The sequence below is a fragment of the Cryptomeria japonica genome, chromosome 4 (genome assembly GCF_030272615.1).
Source record: "Cryptomeria japonica chromosome 4, Sugi_1.0, whole genome shotgun sequence".
Lineage (NCBI taxonomy): Eukaryota > Viridiplantae > Streptophyta > Pinopsida > Cupressales > Cupressaceae > Cryptomeria > Cryptomeria japonica.
In genome coordinates this window covers 125925413-125940661 of record NC_081408.1, presented here as the reverse complement: position 1 = coordinate 125940661, position 15249 = coordinate 125925413, and the positions used below count along the sequence as shown (strand labels likewise).

Below are 15249 nucleotides of genomic sequence, written 5' to 3'. Positions count from 1 at the left end.
TTGTGTAGAAGTTATGGTTAAAATCTAACTTTGATCACAATTAGGGTCAAAGGTATTTGGGCATCTCAAGCAGCTTTGACCTTAACCTAGAATTGATTGATTTTTTTGTTTTGTTTAGGTGATAGTTTGCTGATGACTTCTTTCAATTATCACTTGCCAAGAAACATAACAGAAGATGGAATAGAACAAAAAAAGTACTGCTAATTCGACAATGCAAGAGGAGAGAAAAAATGATGAATGGAATGGTTTCACTTGACAATGATAGACTGTAACTACTCAAATAGATTGTAAACAACTGATTGAAGTTGCTTGTGAATTTTAAGAACTATTTGATGTAAGGTCAATGGAGTTTGGGTGTCTGGGGTCACTTTTGACAAGGTGGTTGATTTGAAATTGTTCTGGAATTGCCTAAAATTTGAGAACTGTTTGATGCAAGGTCAAGGGTGTTTGGGTGTGTAGGGCGCACTCTTGACACGGTGATAGATTTGAACTTGTCCTAGAATTTCCTGAAATTTGTAGGGGATGTCTGTGATGGAATTCTAAGCATTTTTCCTTTTGCTTTTTGTCACATCTGTCATATGTGCACATAATGCTTTGTAAATACTCTGCAAGCACAAATCCTATGTAGAGTCCTTGGGAAATAGAATGGTTAAAGACAAGTGTGCCTCGGCTAGTACTCCTATGAGTATTCAAAAAACCAAATCTAAGTTACGAAGGCTTTTAAATCAAAGCATAGAAACAAAAACCCTAATTTGATGTGGAAATGGAAATAAGGAACTAGGAGATAAAGGAGATAGAGGAGAAAGAAAGGGATTTCATTGGGGATGATGAGGGATGAGAGAAAGTATGCAGAATTAGGGTGAAACCTAATAGAATGCAATGAAAAATAGCTAGCATGATGGCAACTAAAGATAGTAAGGATTTTGGGCCACAAAATTTTTGCACAAGTGTCCATGAGGCTTCAAAAAACTGTTATAGAGCTTTAGAGTGAAGTCACATTGTTACTTTAAATGGAAATAAGGAACTAGGAGATAAAGGAGACAAAGGAGAAAGAAAGGGATTTCATTGGGGATGATGAGGGATGAGAGAAAGTATGTAGATTAGGTTAAAAACCTAATAGAATGCAACAAAAAATAGCAAGCATGATGACAACTAAAGATAGTAAGGATTTCGGGCCACATAATTCTTGCACAAGTGTCCATGAGGCTTCAAAAAACTATTATAGAGCTTTAGAGTGAAGTCACAATGTTACTTTAAAGATTTATTGCTCTGAAAAGTCTAATGCATGAAGACAATTTGCTTCAAAACAAGAAATAGAAGGAAAATGATAGCTTGTGGTCTTCAAAGAGGGAGAGAAGGCCTATTCATAGATTTTTACTAAGCTTTTGGGCAAATAAGGGCAAACACATATTAGGTTTGCATTAATGAGTCTTAATGTTAAATTTTGCTGGTAAATGGAGCTAAAGTCTAAGTGTATCCCTATACACTTAGTGGGGCACCATTGACCCTTTATCCAAGGAGGCCCAGTTTTCTATGAAATGCTAAAGGAAGCAGTGGGTATCAAATGATGGTGATCTCATGTCAAGATAATCTACAAAATGGAAGATTTTGGGAAGTGAAGGGAAGGAGTTAATATGCATGAGGATAGTAACAAGTGTTAAATGTGGAATTGGGAAAGGATAACCACTACACGGGAAGGATAATTCAAGGAAACTTAAGAGCTAAAAAACACATAGAAATGGGAAAAGGAAAGGGATAAGGATGAAGGTTAAACAGGGGGCCAATAAGGAGTAAAAACACCTAGGAAAGGGAAACACTAAAACAAATGCAAAACATTGTAAAGGGAGGTGCAAAGGATACAATTCATATTGTTACAACCCCCTAGATATCCCCTGTGGTTGAGGAGTCGAGATGTGGGGTTAAAGGATGATTTTGTTCTTAACCCATTTTCTTATTCCCAAAACTACTAGGCACATGGGAAACCCCTGTCCCAAATCTCCATGTGTCCATGTGTTATGTTGATTATCACAAATGGACCCTATAGTGCAAACCACCTTCATTTCCTTCTGATCACTTACTATAACATGCAAATTTCCCACAATGTAATGAGGGACTTCTGTGCATGCTGGGATGTCCTAGTTCAAGGTGCCCCCTCGATATCCCTTGTGCTTCATGAGTTGAGATGTGGGGGTTGGGAAAAAGGATGGATTTATTTTTGATCCATACATAGGAGACATAGGAAAACCCTGTTCCAACCCCTGGTATGTGTCCCTGTGTTATGTTGATCATTGCATATTGGCTCTATGGTACAACAGTACAACCACCTTCATGCAACTTTTGATATTTGAGTTTCAGTACTATGAGAAGGTGCCAAGCTTAAACATAATAGACACACTCAATTGGTAACAATTCACTATGTTGTTACAATGTCAATTCTCAATTGATAACAATTCACTATGTTGTTACAATGTCCATTCTACATCTGCATGATTTTTGTAATGTCCCTCATTGCCTAGCACTCAGTTGATGACAATTTGCTAGCCTTTTTTTTATTTATTCCGGAAGGCTAAGCAAATTATTAGTTAAATAAGGGAATGAAATGATTCAATTAAATATGAAGAGGAGCTCTAAGTTATAAACTTATTCATTATTCATATTTAATTAATTTTGTGGGGACCACTCCAAATGAAGGAAGACTTATAATCATCCAAGTTTAATACTCTGACCTGGGCGCTTTATAAGAAGGGTTATTTCATAATTTTGTGCCTTGGTGGAAATTGTTGAAGCCGACTCTTTTCTTAAGTAATTATCATAAAGTCATTTTTTTTTATAGTGGTTGGCATTTATTACGCCGAAGGCGTCTTCTATCTGAGAATGGACAAGCTTCTTTTGTCCATCAACGATGCAGGGTCGTAGGTAGACAATGCAAGACGATTGCACTATCTACAACCGTTGATTCATTTCCCCCGCATCACACGTACACTTATCGAGTCTTCGTTGTAATGAGATAGGACAAAGTCTCCTTTGTTCTGACATCAATGCCAACCAGTCAAATCACCAGAATGTCGCGGCCCTCTATTTCTTCTGATTTGATAGAATTAAATGGATGTGTACACTTCCTAGGCTTCTTAATCTCCACATATACATTCACAATCGAACACTTAAATCTCATCGCAGAAAAAAGTTATTTATTTTGGAAAGAGTTTTAATTTTTTTGAATACGTATTGCGCATCTTTTTAAATACGGTAATTGTGACCTTGAGGTTCGTCCCAAAAGGAATTTTCAATTTTTGCTACCACAAATTGGGCACACAAAGGATGATACAAAATTGGAATCCCTGGGTAATGTCTAATGGAGCTTACGTTCTACCTTTAGTATGGAGAGCTTCATCGCACTCTTCTCTTAAATGTCTCTAAAAATGATAGTATGTGGTGTATGCAAAAGGTCTTCAATGATTAAGAGGATGCATTTTGTGGCATTAGGCAATTAACTTTTCATTGTTAATGATCAAGTGGTCTCACTAGTGCAAAATTGTGGCACTTTCTTTTCATTCATAAAATACTAAGGTCTTTGTTGACATTGTGCCCATGTGAATAGATCAATTAGGAATGAAATTACGAATGAAGTTGCAGAGAGGCTTTAAGGATTGGAGCTAGGTATTCTTTTGTCAAAACTATGTTACGAATAGGATGAGGACTTGGTCATTTATAGTCCACCGTTTTGTGTCTCTTAGACGATTGAATAGATTACAACCGTCCATTTTTGTTGGCAGGTTTAATATTGTACGGGCTTGAAACTATGAATGGATTAAAACATAAGTCTTCTCACCTACGTCATCCAGATTGTCGTCAGTTTGCTGCTTCAGGATACTACAGTCATGTATAGCCATTACTAAAACATTATCTACCAAACATTACTGCGAAACTAAAACCCATACGTGCTAGACATTAAGACATTAGTTTGGTTTGTAAGGAGGATTTGATGTTTGAGCCAGCAAACAAAGCTAGCAATCATATGTGCAGACGAAAGTTGGGAAAAGTGTCATGGATCATGACGGTTTTGAATTTATTTGCATATCACATCAAAAGAGGCATGTACCATAAGAGATGATATATAATCCTTTTAAATAGCAAAGGATAGTGCCTCCACCGCACCATGAAATCTACCATTCTGGATAAACATTAATCTTAAAAATAGAAATAGTAATTTCAACTGCTTTTGATCGTTGTTGCTTCCCTTCTTTATTGTCAACTCCAACCTATATGCCATACAATTTATGTTTATAATATTTATGTTGTCAATATGTATTTACTGTCTATTTTGTTCTTGTAATGGGCGTTGTTAATTTCTAACTCTACATTGTCCTTATGATTTTTGAAATGTTGCAGGTGATTATCGAGGTTGTTCTTTACTCATTCAATAATATATAACATAAGAAGATGAAAGACAAACCATATTAGTCAGGGGCTTATCCAAAAAACCCCAAGTTGGGGAAAACTAATTCCGACCGCATCATAAATACCCTTGTAGCCATTCCATATAAAGTAGCCATTCTGGAGTCTTTTACTTGTCCCTATTTTAGGGTGCCAGCTGGTGGTAAAGCTAATTTAGACTTTGCCGATTTGGTATTTTTCAACTTAGCAATCAGATGTGAAATTGAATTTGATAGTTCTAAAAAATTATTTGGGTACCATTAAGGCTGTGGTAGATGAAATAATTGGCAACCTTTTCTTCCCCTCTCCTCTAGACTACAAAATTTATTTTCTTGTTCCAAATTGGATGTAGTGTGTAATGTCTCTCTTCATCTTAAATTTTGTGTGCATGAATATAAACAACAAATATCATAGCAATTGTCAAATTTAAACTTTGATGGACCTTTCACTTCCAATGAATGTGTATTTGAGGAATGGTAGCAAATGACGTAACATATAAGCCTTTTTCACCAGAGTCTTGAACAAAGGAATTTTCCTGACCTTATTATTCTACTTAATGGTTTCTTCTTTACCTATGGGTCTGAGAAGTTAGAAATGAGTCATTTGATTCCAACTAATAATATTTCGTATTATTCAAAGTGATGTCTAATGGATGGTATGTGTATGCTTATATGGGAGGCAGGTCTGAAATGATCTTGTTACGTCGAAGGTGTCTCTTATATGAGATGAACGGGCTAATTTTTAAAATCAACGGTCCAAAACTTAATGGAGGCATGCAAGACGATCATAGTGTTTTGGACCATTGGATCTTGCCCTATTTTTTGTCCACCGTTCACTGAATTCAAACCTATTTTCAAGGACTTGCAACTTGTGCTCAGACGGTACTATCGCCAGTAGATTGTCTTGTCATCATTTCCACCGCTTGTCTTCCCCATTCATGTTTCCTTGAAAGGCTCATTGCAAGCACATATGTGAATGGTTTATATAGTCATAGGATATTTTTTTGCCAGTTTTTTTATTTTGTTGAGCAACTTCCTTTCATTGATGATGTCCTTAACTTTTTGTGCTTCTCTTTTTGAACATAGCCCAAAAGCACAAAACGACGTAAACATCACACACTAAGCTTATATTTCTACACTTAAAAGTGTTAAACAATCAGAGTTGACTAACATTTTTCTAAGCTTAATATGTTTCTTAATGCATATGGTCTCACTAAGAATACACTTCTACGCTTAAAAATGTTAAACACTTAGAATTGACTAACACTCTCTACACTTAATATGTTTCTTAGTGTGTGTGATTTAAGGCTAGCCCAAAAGCACAATATATGTATATAGCCCTGATATTTTCAAATTTTCAACTATATATAATAACACTCTTTCACTATGTGACACCATCTCATTGTTGTGAATTGGATAAACATGATGAGGATGAATTCCATAAACAAAAAAAAATTCCAAACAATTCTACCCATAGAAGCGCCAAGAACTTAGAAAGATACTTCAACTCATAGACTGATAGCACTTTTAATACTCTGTTAAGAAAGGATGAAAACTACTATACGATGGGAACATTATTTCACAGCAACATACACAAATTGTTAAGACAAAAAAATTCAAAAATGTAACCAGATTCACAGATGTAGATTAGATTTAACAACGCAAAAGATATACAATCACGTAAATCAATTTGCCTGTACAATCAATGGCCTTATCTTCACTTTGGCAAAGACGTTTTCAAACCAGGTATGGCCTTCTTTTACAATTACAATTACATCCTCAAACCAAGACATTACCATACGAGTCAACAATGGAAAGAAGAAAACAATTACTAGGCGATGCACGTATTATCTACAAAATGAGGGTAAGCATTATAGAGCATCGATTTCAAAACTTGTTCTTTGATTGCAACTTACACTTCCTTTAAAACCAACGTCCCCTTCTTCAATCGATCCCTTCTAGATATGGATTAAATCGATATACCAACGCCTCTTTTGTTTTACTCATCGCATTCCAACTGCCATCTCTCCCTCCTTCATAGCCCTCTGTTTTGTCCCAATAGCTTGAAGATTCCTAAAACTTGCACCAAGTTTTAAAAAAAAATGATAATTGCAAAGGATTTGATCCAAAAAACTACTCATTATCAGAACTCGTGTTTTGATGTACTTACCACATAAATGTTGTAGGTTGGCTATCCTTGTTTCAATGGAAGTTATTATTCAACTAAATTGAAATTAATGAAAAAAAAAACATCCTGGTTGGACTTCTTAAGGAATAAAATAATATAGTTAATTTTATTCAAGCATAGTAGCTTTTATATATACTTTGTATAATATCAACATTAAGTCTTTCCTTTGAATCTTCTATAGATTGTTTTATTCTTTTGAAATTAAGGATAAATGAACTTAAGCTCCTCCTATTCTCAGCATAATCCCTAATCAATGGCTGTGAACATAACATTTTTTAAATATTTGATTATGAGTTTTTTTATCTTCAATTTCAATCTTTGTCACAACTTCAACCTAATACATGGATTAATGGACTAAAATATTATTTAATAATAGTTCCTCCTCGAAGAAACTTTGTAATTCTTTTTATTATTATTATTATATTATCTTATACATATTAATATATTTATAATATGATTATCAATGCACAAAAGTTAATTCAGTAAAAAATCATACCTCATATGCAATTTCTAAGTAGCTTCCTTGGCACTCTCTCTACAAAATCCCTAAATGTATTATATCTTGAGAAGTGAATAAAGGAACTAAAGGATAGTCCATATGCCATGAAAAAAAATGCAGTTGTGCAAGTCAACTACAAATAATTCAATATTTTGTGAAAACTATTACAATTGGTTGAAAGATAATTTACCAAAGCTAGAGACACCATACTAGGTGTCAACCTATGTTGAAACATCTTTGTTGATGAGTTAATTACAAATTGACCCAGACATGTTCCCCTCTCTCTCTCTCTCTCTCTCTCTCTCTCTCTCTCTCTCTCTCTCTCTCTCTCTCTCTCTCTCTCTCTCTCTCTCTCTCTATCTATCTATCTCTATTTGTCATCCTATTCCTATCTCACTCTATCTTCATCTCTACCTCTATCTTTTTCTCCCCCCTATCTCTAGATATGTCTCACTCTCTTTACCTGTCCATATATCTCCTTCTCCTTCTTCCTAGACCTCTACCTTTTATATACTCTCTCTCTCTCTCTCTCTCTCTCTCTCTCTCTCTCTCTCTCTCTCTCTCTATATATATATATATATATATATATATATATATCTCCCTTCCTCCCTTCCCCTAACTCTAGACATGTCTTACTCTATTATCTATCCATCTCTATTTGTCTCCCTCTTCCACTCTCACTCTATCTTCATCCCTAGCTCGCTCTCTCTCTCTCTCTCTCTCTCTCTCTCTCTTCATTTTCAGATCCATCTCTCTCTTCCTATCTTCCCTTATCTCTAGACATGTCTCACTCTATTTATCTATCCATCTCTCCCTCTCACTATTGCAAACATAACATGAGACTTTTGGTATGGAGTCCAATCATCTTCTTGATTCAAAGGTTTTATTTCACTTATGTTTTGTTTCCTATAATGAATGCACAATTGCCTTAAACCTATCACTTCTTTGTTGGGGCCATTATTACATAAGCAACATCATTTTCTTTTCTAAATAGGCTTTATTAATTTACCTCGTACTTGACAAATGTATGCAAAAAAAGATGGTTTTTTGGGTAATTGACCTTCCAACGTATTCGGCGTACCCAAGGTGCAATTGCTAGTATATTAAAAGGGAAAATTTCGATGCTATGGAAAAGACCTATATATATTTTATCGTGGAGTCTGAAGGGCTCCTTGTCTTTATGCGATATTTTCTTTCTTATCGAAGCTCTTCTTTGCGCAACTGTTTTAGGACGAAAACCCTAGCCGCCATTGCTGGCCGGGTCGTGACCTTGGGCTTACATTGTACCTGCGCCTTCGAATCTGCAGGGGTTAACTGGTCTAGAATATCCACAGAGGCTGTGATTAGTGGGTGTCGCTGCAACATGGAAGCATCACGCGACAGCAGTTCACGAAGATTTTGTTGGTGACTCCTAGCCGGAGAAATTGGGGAAGAAATAGGCAGCCAACATTCACTACGGGTTGCCTAAGCTCAGCAGCCACCCTTCCCCAGCGACATATTACTGTAATGAGCTCTTAGAAACGGTGATAGTTCAGAGTTATTATTGCTTATAACAAGATAGTCGATGCAGATAGCCACCATCGTTGGTAGGTTCAGTATTATTGCACACCATAACTATTAGCCTCTAAGAATTTCAACTATCTGAAGATTCCGAGTTCATCTTCAGCATAACATACTCCTACAATCCCAGGTCAGAAGCTATACTGTACCTATACATTTAATTTCCAATGGAATTATATATGCTTTGGTGGCAAAATATTGGATGGATGTATTCATCTCCGATCTGTCTTTCCAAAGCCTGAAACAAATCTGAATGTAGTCATAATCTTAGCCAAGGAAGCATGCAAAATGTTTGATGAAATGTGTGTGAGGAAGTATGCGTAGATGTATTTGATAATTCTGAAACAAATCAATATTGTTCTTTGAATTCGTGATTCTGCATACAATGTTAAACAATATGTTGTAAACCGTAACATCAAACCACTCTCATACCACAAAGCATATGAGTAAACTGTTTGATAAAATTACCAAGGGTTGAGGTGTAGATTTGGGCAAAATTCTTTTTAAGGGATATTACAATTTTGAAAAGATGTGTTGAAAGCATATAGTCCATGGTTAACAATGCATTGCATGTTAGTGAGTTAAAATTTAAGAGTCTTAGCATAACGAGTTTACAAATCTTTAGGGTTTGAGCTTTTCATTTTATCCTTTGTAAATTCCAAGTTCTTAACCCTTCGGAGTTACTGTACTTCATCGTCTGAAAGAAGATGCTTATGATAAAACATTAGTATCTGTAGAATAAATAGCCATAGCCACTAATAAATGTAAAGTTGGTTTTCACAGTAGAAATAAAGAAATAAAAATAACTTTATTTCTGTACTGTTATTAACGCGGAAAGATTTTTTTGGCGACTGCTTTATTCAGATCTTACAAATGTAATTTTACAATATGACCACTAGCTTTACAGAGATGATGTGTGATGCCACAGGTCACATTCATAGGCAAGAGCTTGACGAACTTATTCATGTCTCTAATGCGCAGAGGTGTCTTGGCTGTTTCAGGAGTTACACAAATTTTAGTACATCCATAAATGTTTATTTGCAGTTATATACCCATGGAATTTATAGGATCTATCATCATGGCAAAAAACAATGGTTTAATTCTGGAGTTTCCTAATTCAATTTGAGCAACCAAAGGAAACTGCAACGCTGAATAACAGAAAATATTGAATGTAGCGGCTTTTGAATTCAGTACTTGTGCCAACAATCAGATATAATTGCATAGCTTAGATTGCTACCATTGCAACTGAAAATTGTGTTACATAGATAAGCTGTCGAAAGTCAGCCTTAGTCTTTTATAGTTATTTAATTGATTTTACCGAAATCACCATGATGGGATGCTCAAATGAGGGATAAGTTTGAATTGGAAAGTAGATGTTTGTAAAAATAATATCATCAATGAAGAATAGCTTTTGAGAGAATCAGAAGTGATTGCTCCACATTGGAAGATTGGAGCAATTTGAGTACGAACGGAGCAATATCGATTTTGAATCTTATATTCACAAAATGATGTATATACTAGACAAAAAAATTGAGTACCAAGTACAGTTGGAATTGGCCATGTGGCGAACAGTTTCTTCCAATATTAGTTATAGCTCTTGATCAAAAGAAAGCTACAAGGGAAACAGATATTTCTTAACTTCAAGCATTACTCTTTGTAAACTGATTTTGTTTTCATCTTCTTTTGTTGATACAGAGAGGGATTGGTAACTATTCCATCATCATTATGAAAATGATGTATGTACTAGACAAAGGCATTCTTGAGCTTCAAGGAGAGTTGAAAGTAACTGTGTAGTGGACAAGGTTTTGTAATACTAGCTGCTGTCATTAACAGAAAATAACTACCAGGGAAAACAGATTTAACTGAGTAGATTTTAACCCAGACAAGTGTTGTCTCTCAGTGCGCTTAGTTAGATTGTAGTAAAACCATGCAAATCTGACAATTTATTTACAACTTTATCCTCTCTATCCAAAGGAAATCTAAATGAATGACGAGAGATTGAAGAAGTAGTTTCCTTACTTTGAAATATATAACAGCATGTCATTGTTGGTAAATAATCTTTGTAGGCATTTGTTTCTTCGAGGTTTTTAGGTTTACTAAGTGGTTCTGCCAGGACAACAAGCTCTGTTCTGTTCTCCTTGGAACTCCATGTATGCACTAGTACTTCATGCTGTGTCAGATACATCTGGGTACTGGACCATCTTACTTTGTGAATGCTGTCCTTTATCTTTTTAAGTGCTTTCATTGTGTTTCAAGGGAACCATGAATTTCTTCATTTTTTTCAGAAAGTTAACGCATAGAAGTCAATGGGACAGGAGGGATTCCCTCTAGCCACTTTGGTGAGCTATGAAACTTGTCTGCAAAATGAGTAAAATCACAATTGCATGTTGGAATAGGAAATAAAAAGAATGGTGTCCCTCAAGCCATTATTGATTTATCGAGTAAACATACATGCTGTATGTTATGTAAATCCTCTGACATGAGTCCCCTAGTATCCATTCTGGACACTTTCTAATAGGTCCATGTTGAGCTTTTTTTTTTGAGTATTTTACTATTTTTAGCGTTTCATATTTTTTAATGAATTGATTATTGAGAAGTTTATATTGAACGGTTTAAGTTTCTGATTACTTGACTGATAATGGAACTTTTTCTGAGCTGGCAGTTATATATTTTGACATTTGCTATTCCGAAGATCTGAAAGCATGTTGAAAGTTGTAAAACCTAAGACAAATCATGCAAGGAGGATTCTCGAAAAGCGTGCTCCAAAGCTGGTAAGGGCGTTATTTGAAAAATTTATATTCCTGTGGTTTCGTTGATTCAAAATGTTTGCTGGATCCCTTAGCACATTGTATTTCCAATTTTCTTGTCTATACCAGTAGAAATATTAAACATGGATGTTAACGAATTTTGATTCAAGATAATGTTGATGTAGACTTTTTAATTTCCAAGCTTAAATTTCTTTATGGGGGTTCATAATAATATTATATTCATAAAACCTCTCATGATTTTTTTCATTGTGAACTTTTGCAGGTTGAAAATGCCAAGAAAATATTAATTTTGCATGGCACAAAGACTAGCAATGTATTGAATTCAGTCTTGACTGACATATTTCATCTCAAGAGGGCTGGTGGAAATGCCATCAAATACACCAAAAAGAATGGAGATATTCGACCATTTGAGAGTGGGGGTGAAACTGCCTTAGACTTTCTTTCACAAAAGACTGATTGCAGTCTGTTCGTTGTATGTTTCTGCAGCTGGATCTGCATCTGTGATATTTCTTGAAATTTGGGGATCATATCCTTTTAAATCTTAATACTAATTTGGTGATATAAATCTTTTTCTTAGTTCTTTTCAGTTTTTTTCCCTGCTATTTTTGGCATCTCCACATCCTATATCTGTTCCAGGTATGGGGTGATCATGATTAAAAATGTGAATATTGAGGCAGCTCATGGGGAGGCGTAAAATACTTTTTAAACTTAAATGTACATCTAGACATGTATGTGGCTAAAGGAGATATTGAAGTTATAAGTCCCGAGTATACATAGATAAATTATTATCACTGAATTGTTTTGATGCATTTGTAGAATTTCATGCTAGGACTTCAATATAGAATGGTTTTAGTAAAGGTCTTAGGTTTGCCAAGTTTAAGGTACTGAAAATCTCGTTTGAACTTTAGTGCTTTTATAACCTTTTAATTGTAGTGGGCCAGTGCTTGGAATGTGCTTCAATTGTTCCTCATTTCAGTTCTTTTGCTTCATCTTCATTTGTAATTAATGCCTGAAGAAGCTGGAATCCCTTATGTTTACCCTCTGGAAATTGCATGGCATGTTAAAAGGTGCAAAAATTAATATATGAACTGAAATTGTTCCCGCTTCAAATTTTTGTACATAAATAATTGATAGTGAGAGTACTTACCTAGGCTTGGAGGCACCTCCCTACAGAAAAGTTGAGCACACATGATACATTCTGATTGACATGCTGTAGTCAAACATGTATATGCCCCAAAATCAGCTCCATAAGCCCCAAATGTATAATCACAATTTAAAACATGTTACTTAGTGCTCTAATGTAGAAAGTGGTGATGTGAATCAGTTCTACATAGCTGAAAATATTCATTTTGAAACTGTGCACTGGTCATTTTAAAGATTTTTCTGTCACTGCTCATATTGTTGCAGTTTGGCTCACATTCAAAGAAGCGGCCTAACAATCTCGTTTTGGGAAGAATGTATGATCATCATGTATATGATCTGATTGAGGTTGGCATAGAAAATTTTAGTTCAATGGAATTATTTGGCTATGGAAAGAAGCTAGCCCCACAAGTAGGCTCAAAGCCTCTATTTGCCTTTATTGGTGAAGGTTTTGAGACCAAGGAGCACCTGAAACATTTGAAAGAGGTTTTACTTGATATGTTCAGGGGGGAGGTATTGTTACCATTTCCTCAGATTTCTGTGTTTGTGTACAGAAGTGATATGACAATTTCTGTTTAATATTGGTTTGTGCATAACAATGTGATCTCTTATTGTTGGTCAGGTTGTTGAAAAAATAAATCTTACAGGGCTAGACTCTGTATTTGTCTGCACAGCATTGGATGATAATAAGGTTTGCTATAGTCTTGACTCCTCTTGATTCAAGATTAGATTTTGTGTATGTATAGTTCTGCGCTATCTGTTTATTAGATTTTATTTTCATGCCAAGCATGCAAGTGAAAATGTTTCTCTAAATAAGGCCACAGCAGTTTTTTTTTAATGCCTGGTAAACTTATTTTAACGTGACCGGCGACGCTGGCATGACACGCCCTCCGGCTCCACGTGAAACACCTTTGACTCGGAGCTATGAACCGGTGAGGCCACAACCGGGGGACCTCATCCCCACACTTTACTTATTCAAACCCACAAGCACAACGGCCCAGCGAAGACACAAGGCCTGTGAGCACAACGGCCCAGCAGGGGTTCGAACCTTGGTGGCCGCTTCACCAACGAAGTGTTTTAACCGCGACACTACATGTCCGAAGACAATAAGGCCACATCAGCAGATTATTCTTTGTATAGGAATTCAATTAGTTGTATCATTTATGCTTAAATTTTCAGTTTATGTTATGGCTTACTAATCTCTTGCAAGTGGTTAATTATACAGGTTCGTTTCATGCACTGTGGAATACGGTTAAAAAAGTCTGGCACAATTGTTCCACGAATTGAACTGGTTGAAATAGGGCCTTCAATGGACCTGGTTCATAGACGGCATCGGCTTCCAAATGATGATCTGAGGAAAGAGGCCATGAAATCTGCAATTTTGAAGCCCAACAAGAAGGTAAGGCTCGTGTTTTCCTTTTGCTGAGTTTAATTTACATTCTTTCAAGAAATTCTTGGTAAATATGATATGTGCATGCTTTGGTATTTATTTTCAGGTGAAGAATGTCAGTGGTGACCTGTTAGCTGGAAAAGTCGGAAAGATTTATGTTCCAAAGCAAGAGGTATCTTTTTGGGGCAACAATTAATGATGTTGGAAGTTTCTAGCATTCCTCCTCTTTTAAATAGGTCCGCTTTTGCTGTTTTAAGCTACAAGGGTTATGTCATTTTGCAGGTTGGAGACATGGCCCTGGCAAAAATGAAAGGTCTTAAGAGGGAGCGGAGAGTAGCTGCAGCTGCCTTGTCGGCCTCGAAGAATAAAGCACACAAAGAAAATGAAAACACAAATTTGGCAATATCAAACAAGAAGCAAAGAACAGGCTAGAAATCTATAACTGCTGTGGCTTTTCAATTTTGATTTGATTCCTGCACTGAACTAATGACTTGCATTCTGTTAAACTTCAGAACATGTACTATCTTTGTTCTCAAGGTGGGATTTCTCTGGTCTCTGAAGTTTCTACCTTCTGGAAGTCCATAAGTTCATGTAGTGACATAACCTGTAATTTCTTTCAATGTCGATCTTCAGATAAACAATCACTTGAAGCAATATCTTGTAATTCTGTCATTTCTGCAAGCACTGCTATTCTTCATTAACAAGTTTCTTTTGTGCTGCTTGGGATTTTGATATTTTGAGATTTTGAGATTATTTGCTAGGAATTTGGTCTAGAAATTAGGCTAAGTAATCTGATTCAATCTGTCAGCTTCATTGTGCATTAAATTTTCATTGTTACTCCTTTCCTGTTTATTTTGGACACAGCAGTACTTAGGGTCTGGAAAAATCCCTTGGGTGGTCAATGAAATCTAGTGCAGCAACAGGAAGATGACTTTCATGCAAATTATGAATACCCATTTTGTTTAACGTTCAAGTACATTTGCCTGCTATATATATGTATATATATAATCACTTATTTGGTTAGGTATACTTCTAGCATACTGTTTGTTTAAAGTTTAATCTCTAAAATGTTCATTTCCATTGTGTTAACATGATCTTTCCATTCCTTAAAAGGTTGCTTTTGCCAAATTGAGCCCACCATTGTTATACTTACCGATTTATGCGTATTCACTACCTAATTTGACGTATTAATGTAACATGGCAAAATGGAGAATGGTAGGAGCGAATTAAAACTTTTTAAAATATGTAGGACAAGAAAAAGTATTCATCCC

General features: G+C 35.6%; 1 protein-coding gene across 1 annotated transcript; it reads left to right on the top strand.

The window, feature by feature from the left end:
- Positions 1–8253: 8253 nt before the first annotated feature.
- Positions 8254–14696, top strand: LOC131074120 (ribosome production factor 2 homolog). Its single transcript, XM_058010675.2, has 8 exons — positions 8254–8810; positions 11343–11451; positions 11711–11920; positions 12856–13101; positions 13211–13279; positions 13814–13987; positions 14085–14150; positions 14261–14696. Exons 2-8 carry the CDS (start codon positions 11383–11385, stop codon positions 14408–14410), a joined length of 984 nt encoding a protein of 327 aa, XP_057866658.2. The 5' UTR covers positions 8254–8810; positions 11343–11382; the 3' UTR covers positions 14411–14696.
- The last annotated feature ends 553 nt before the right edge of the window (positions 14697–15249 follow it).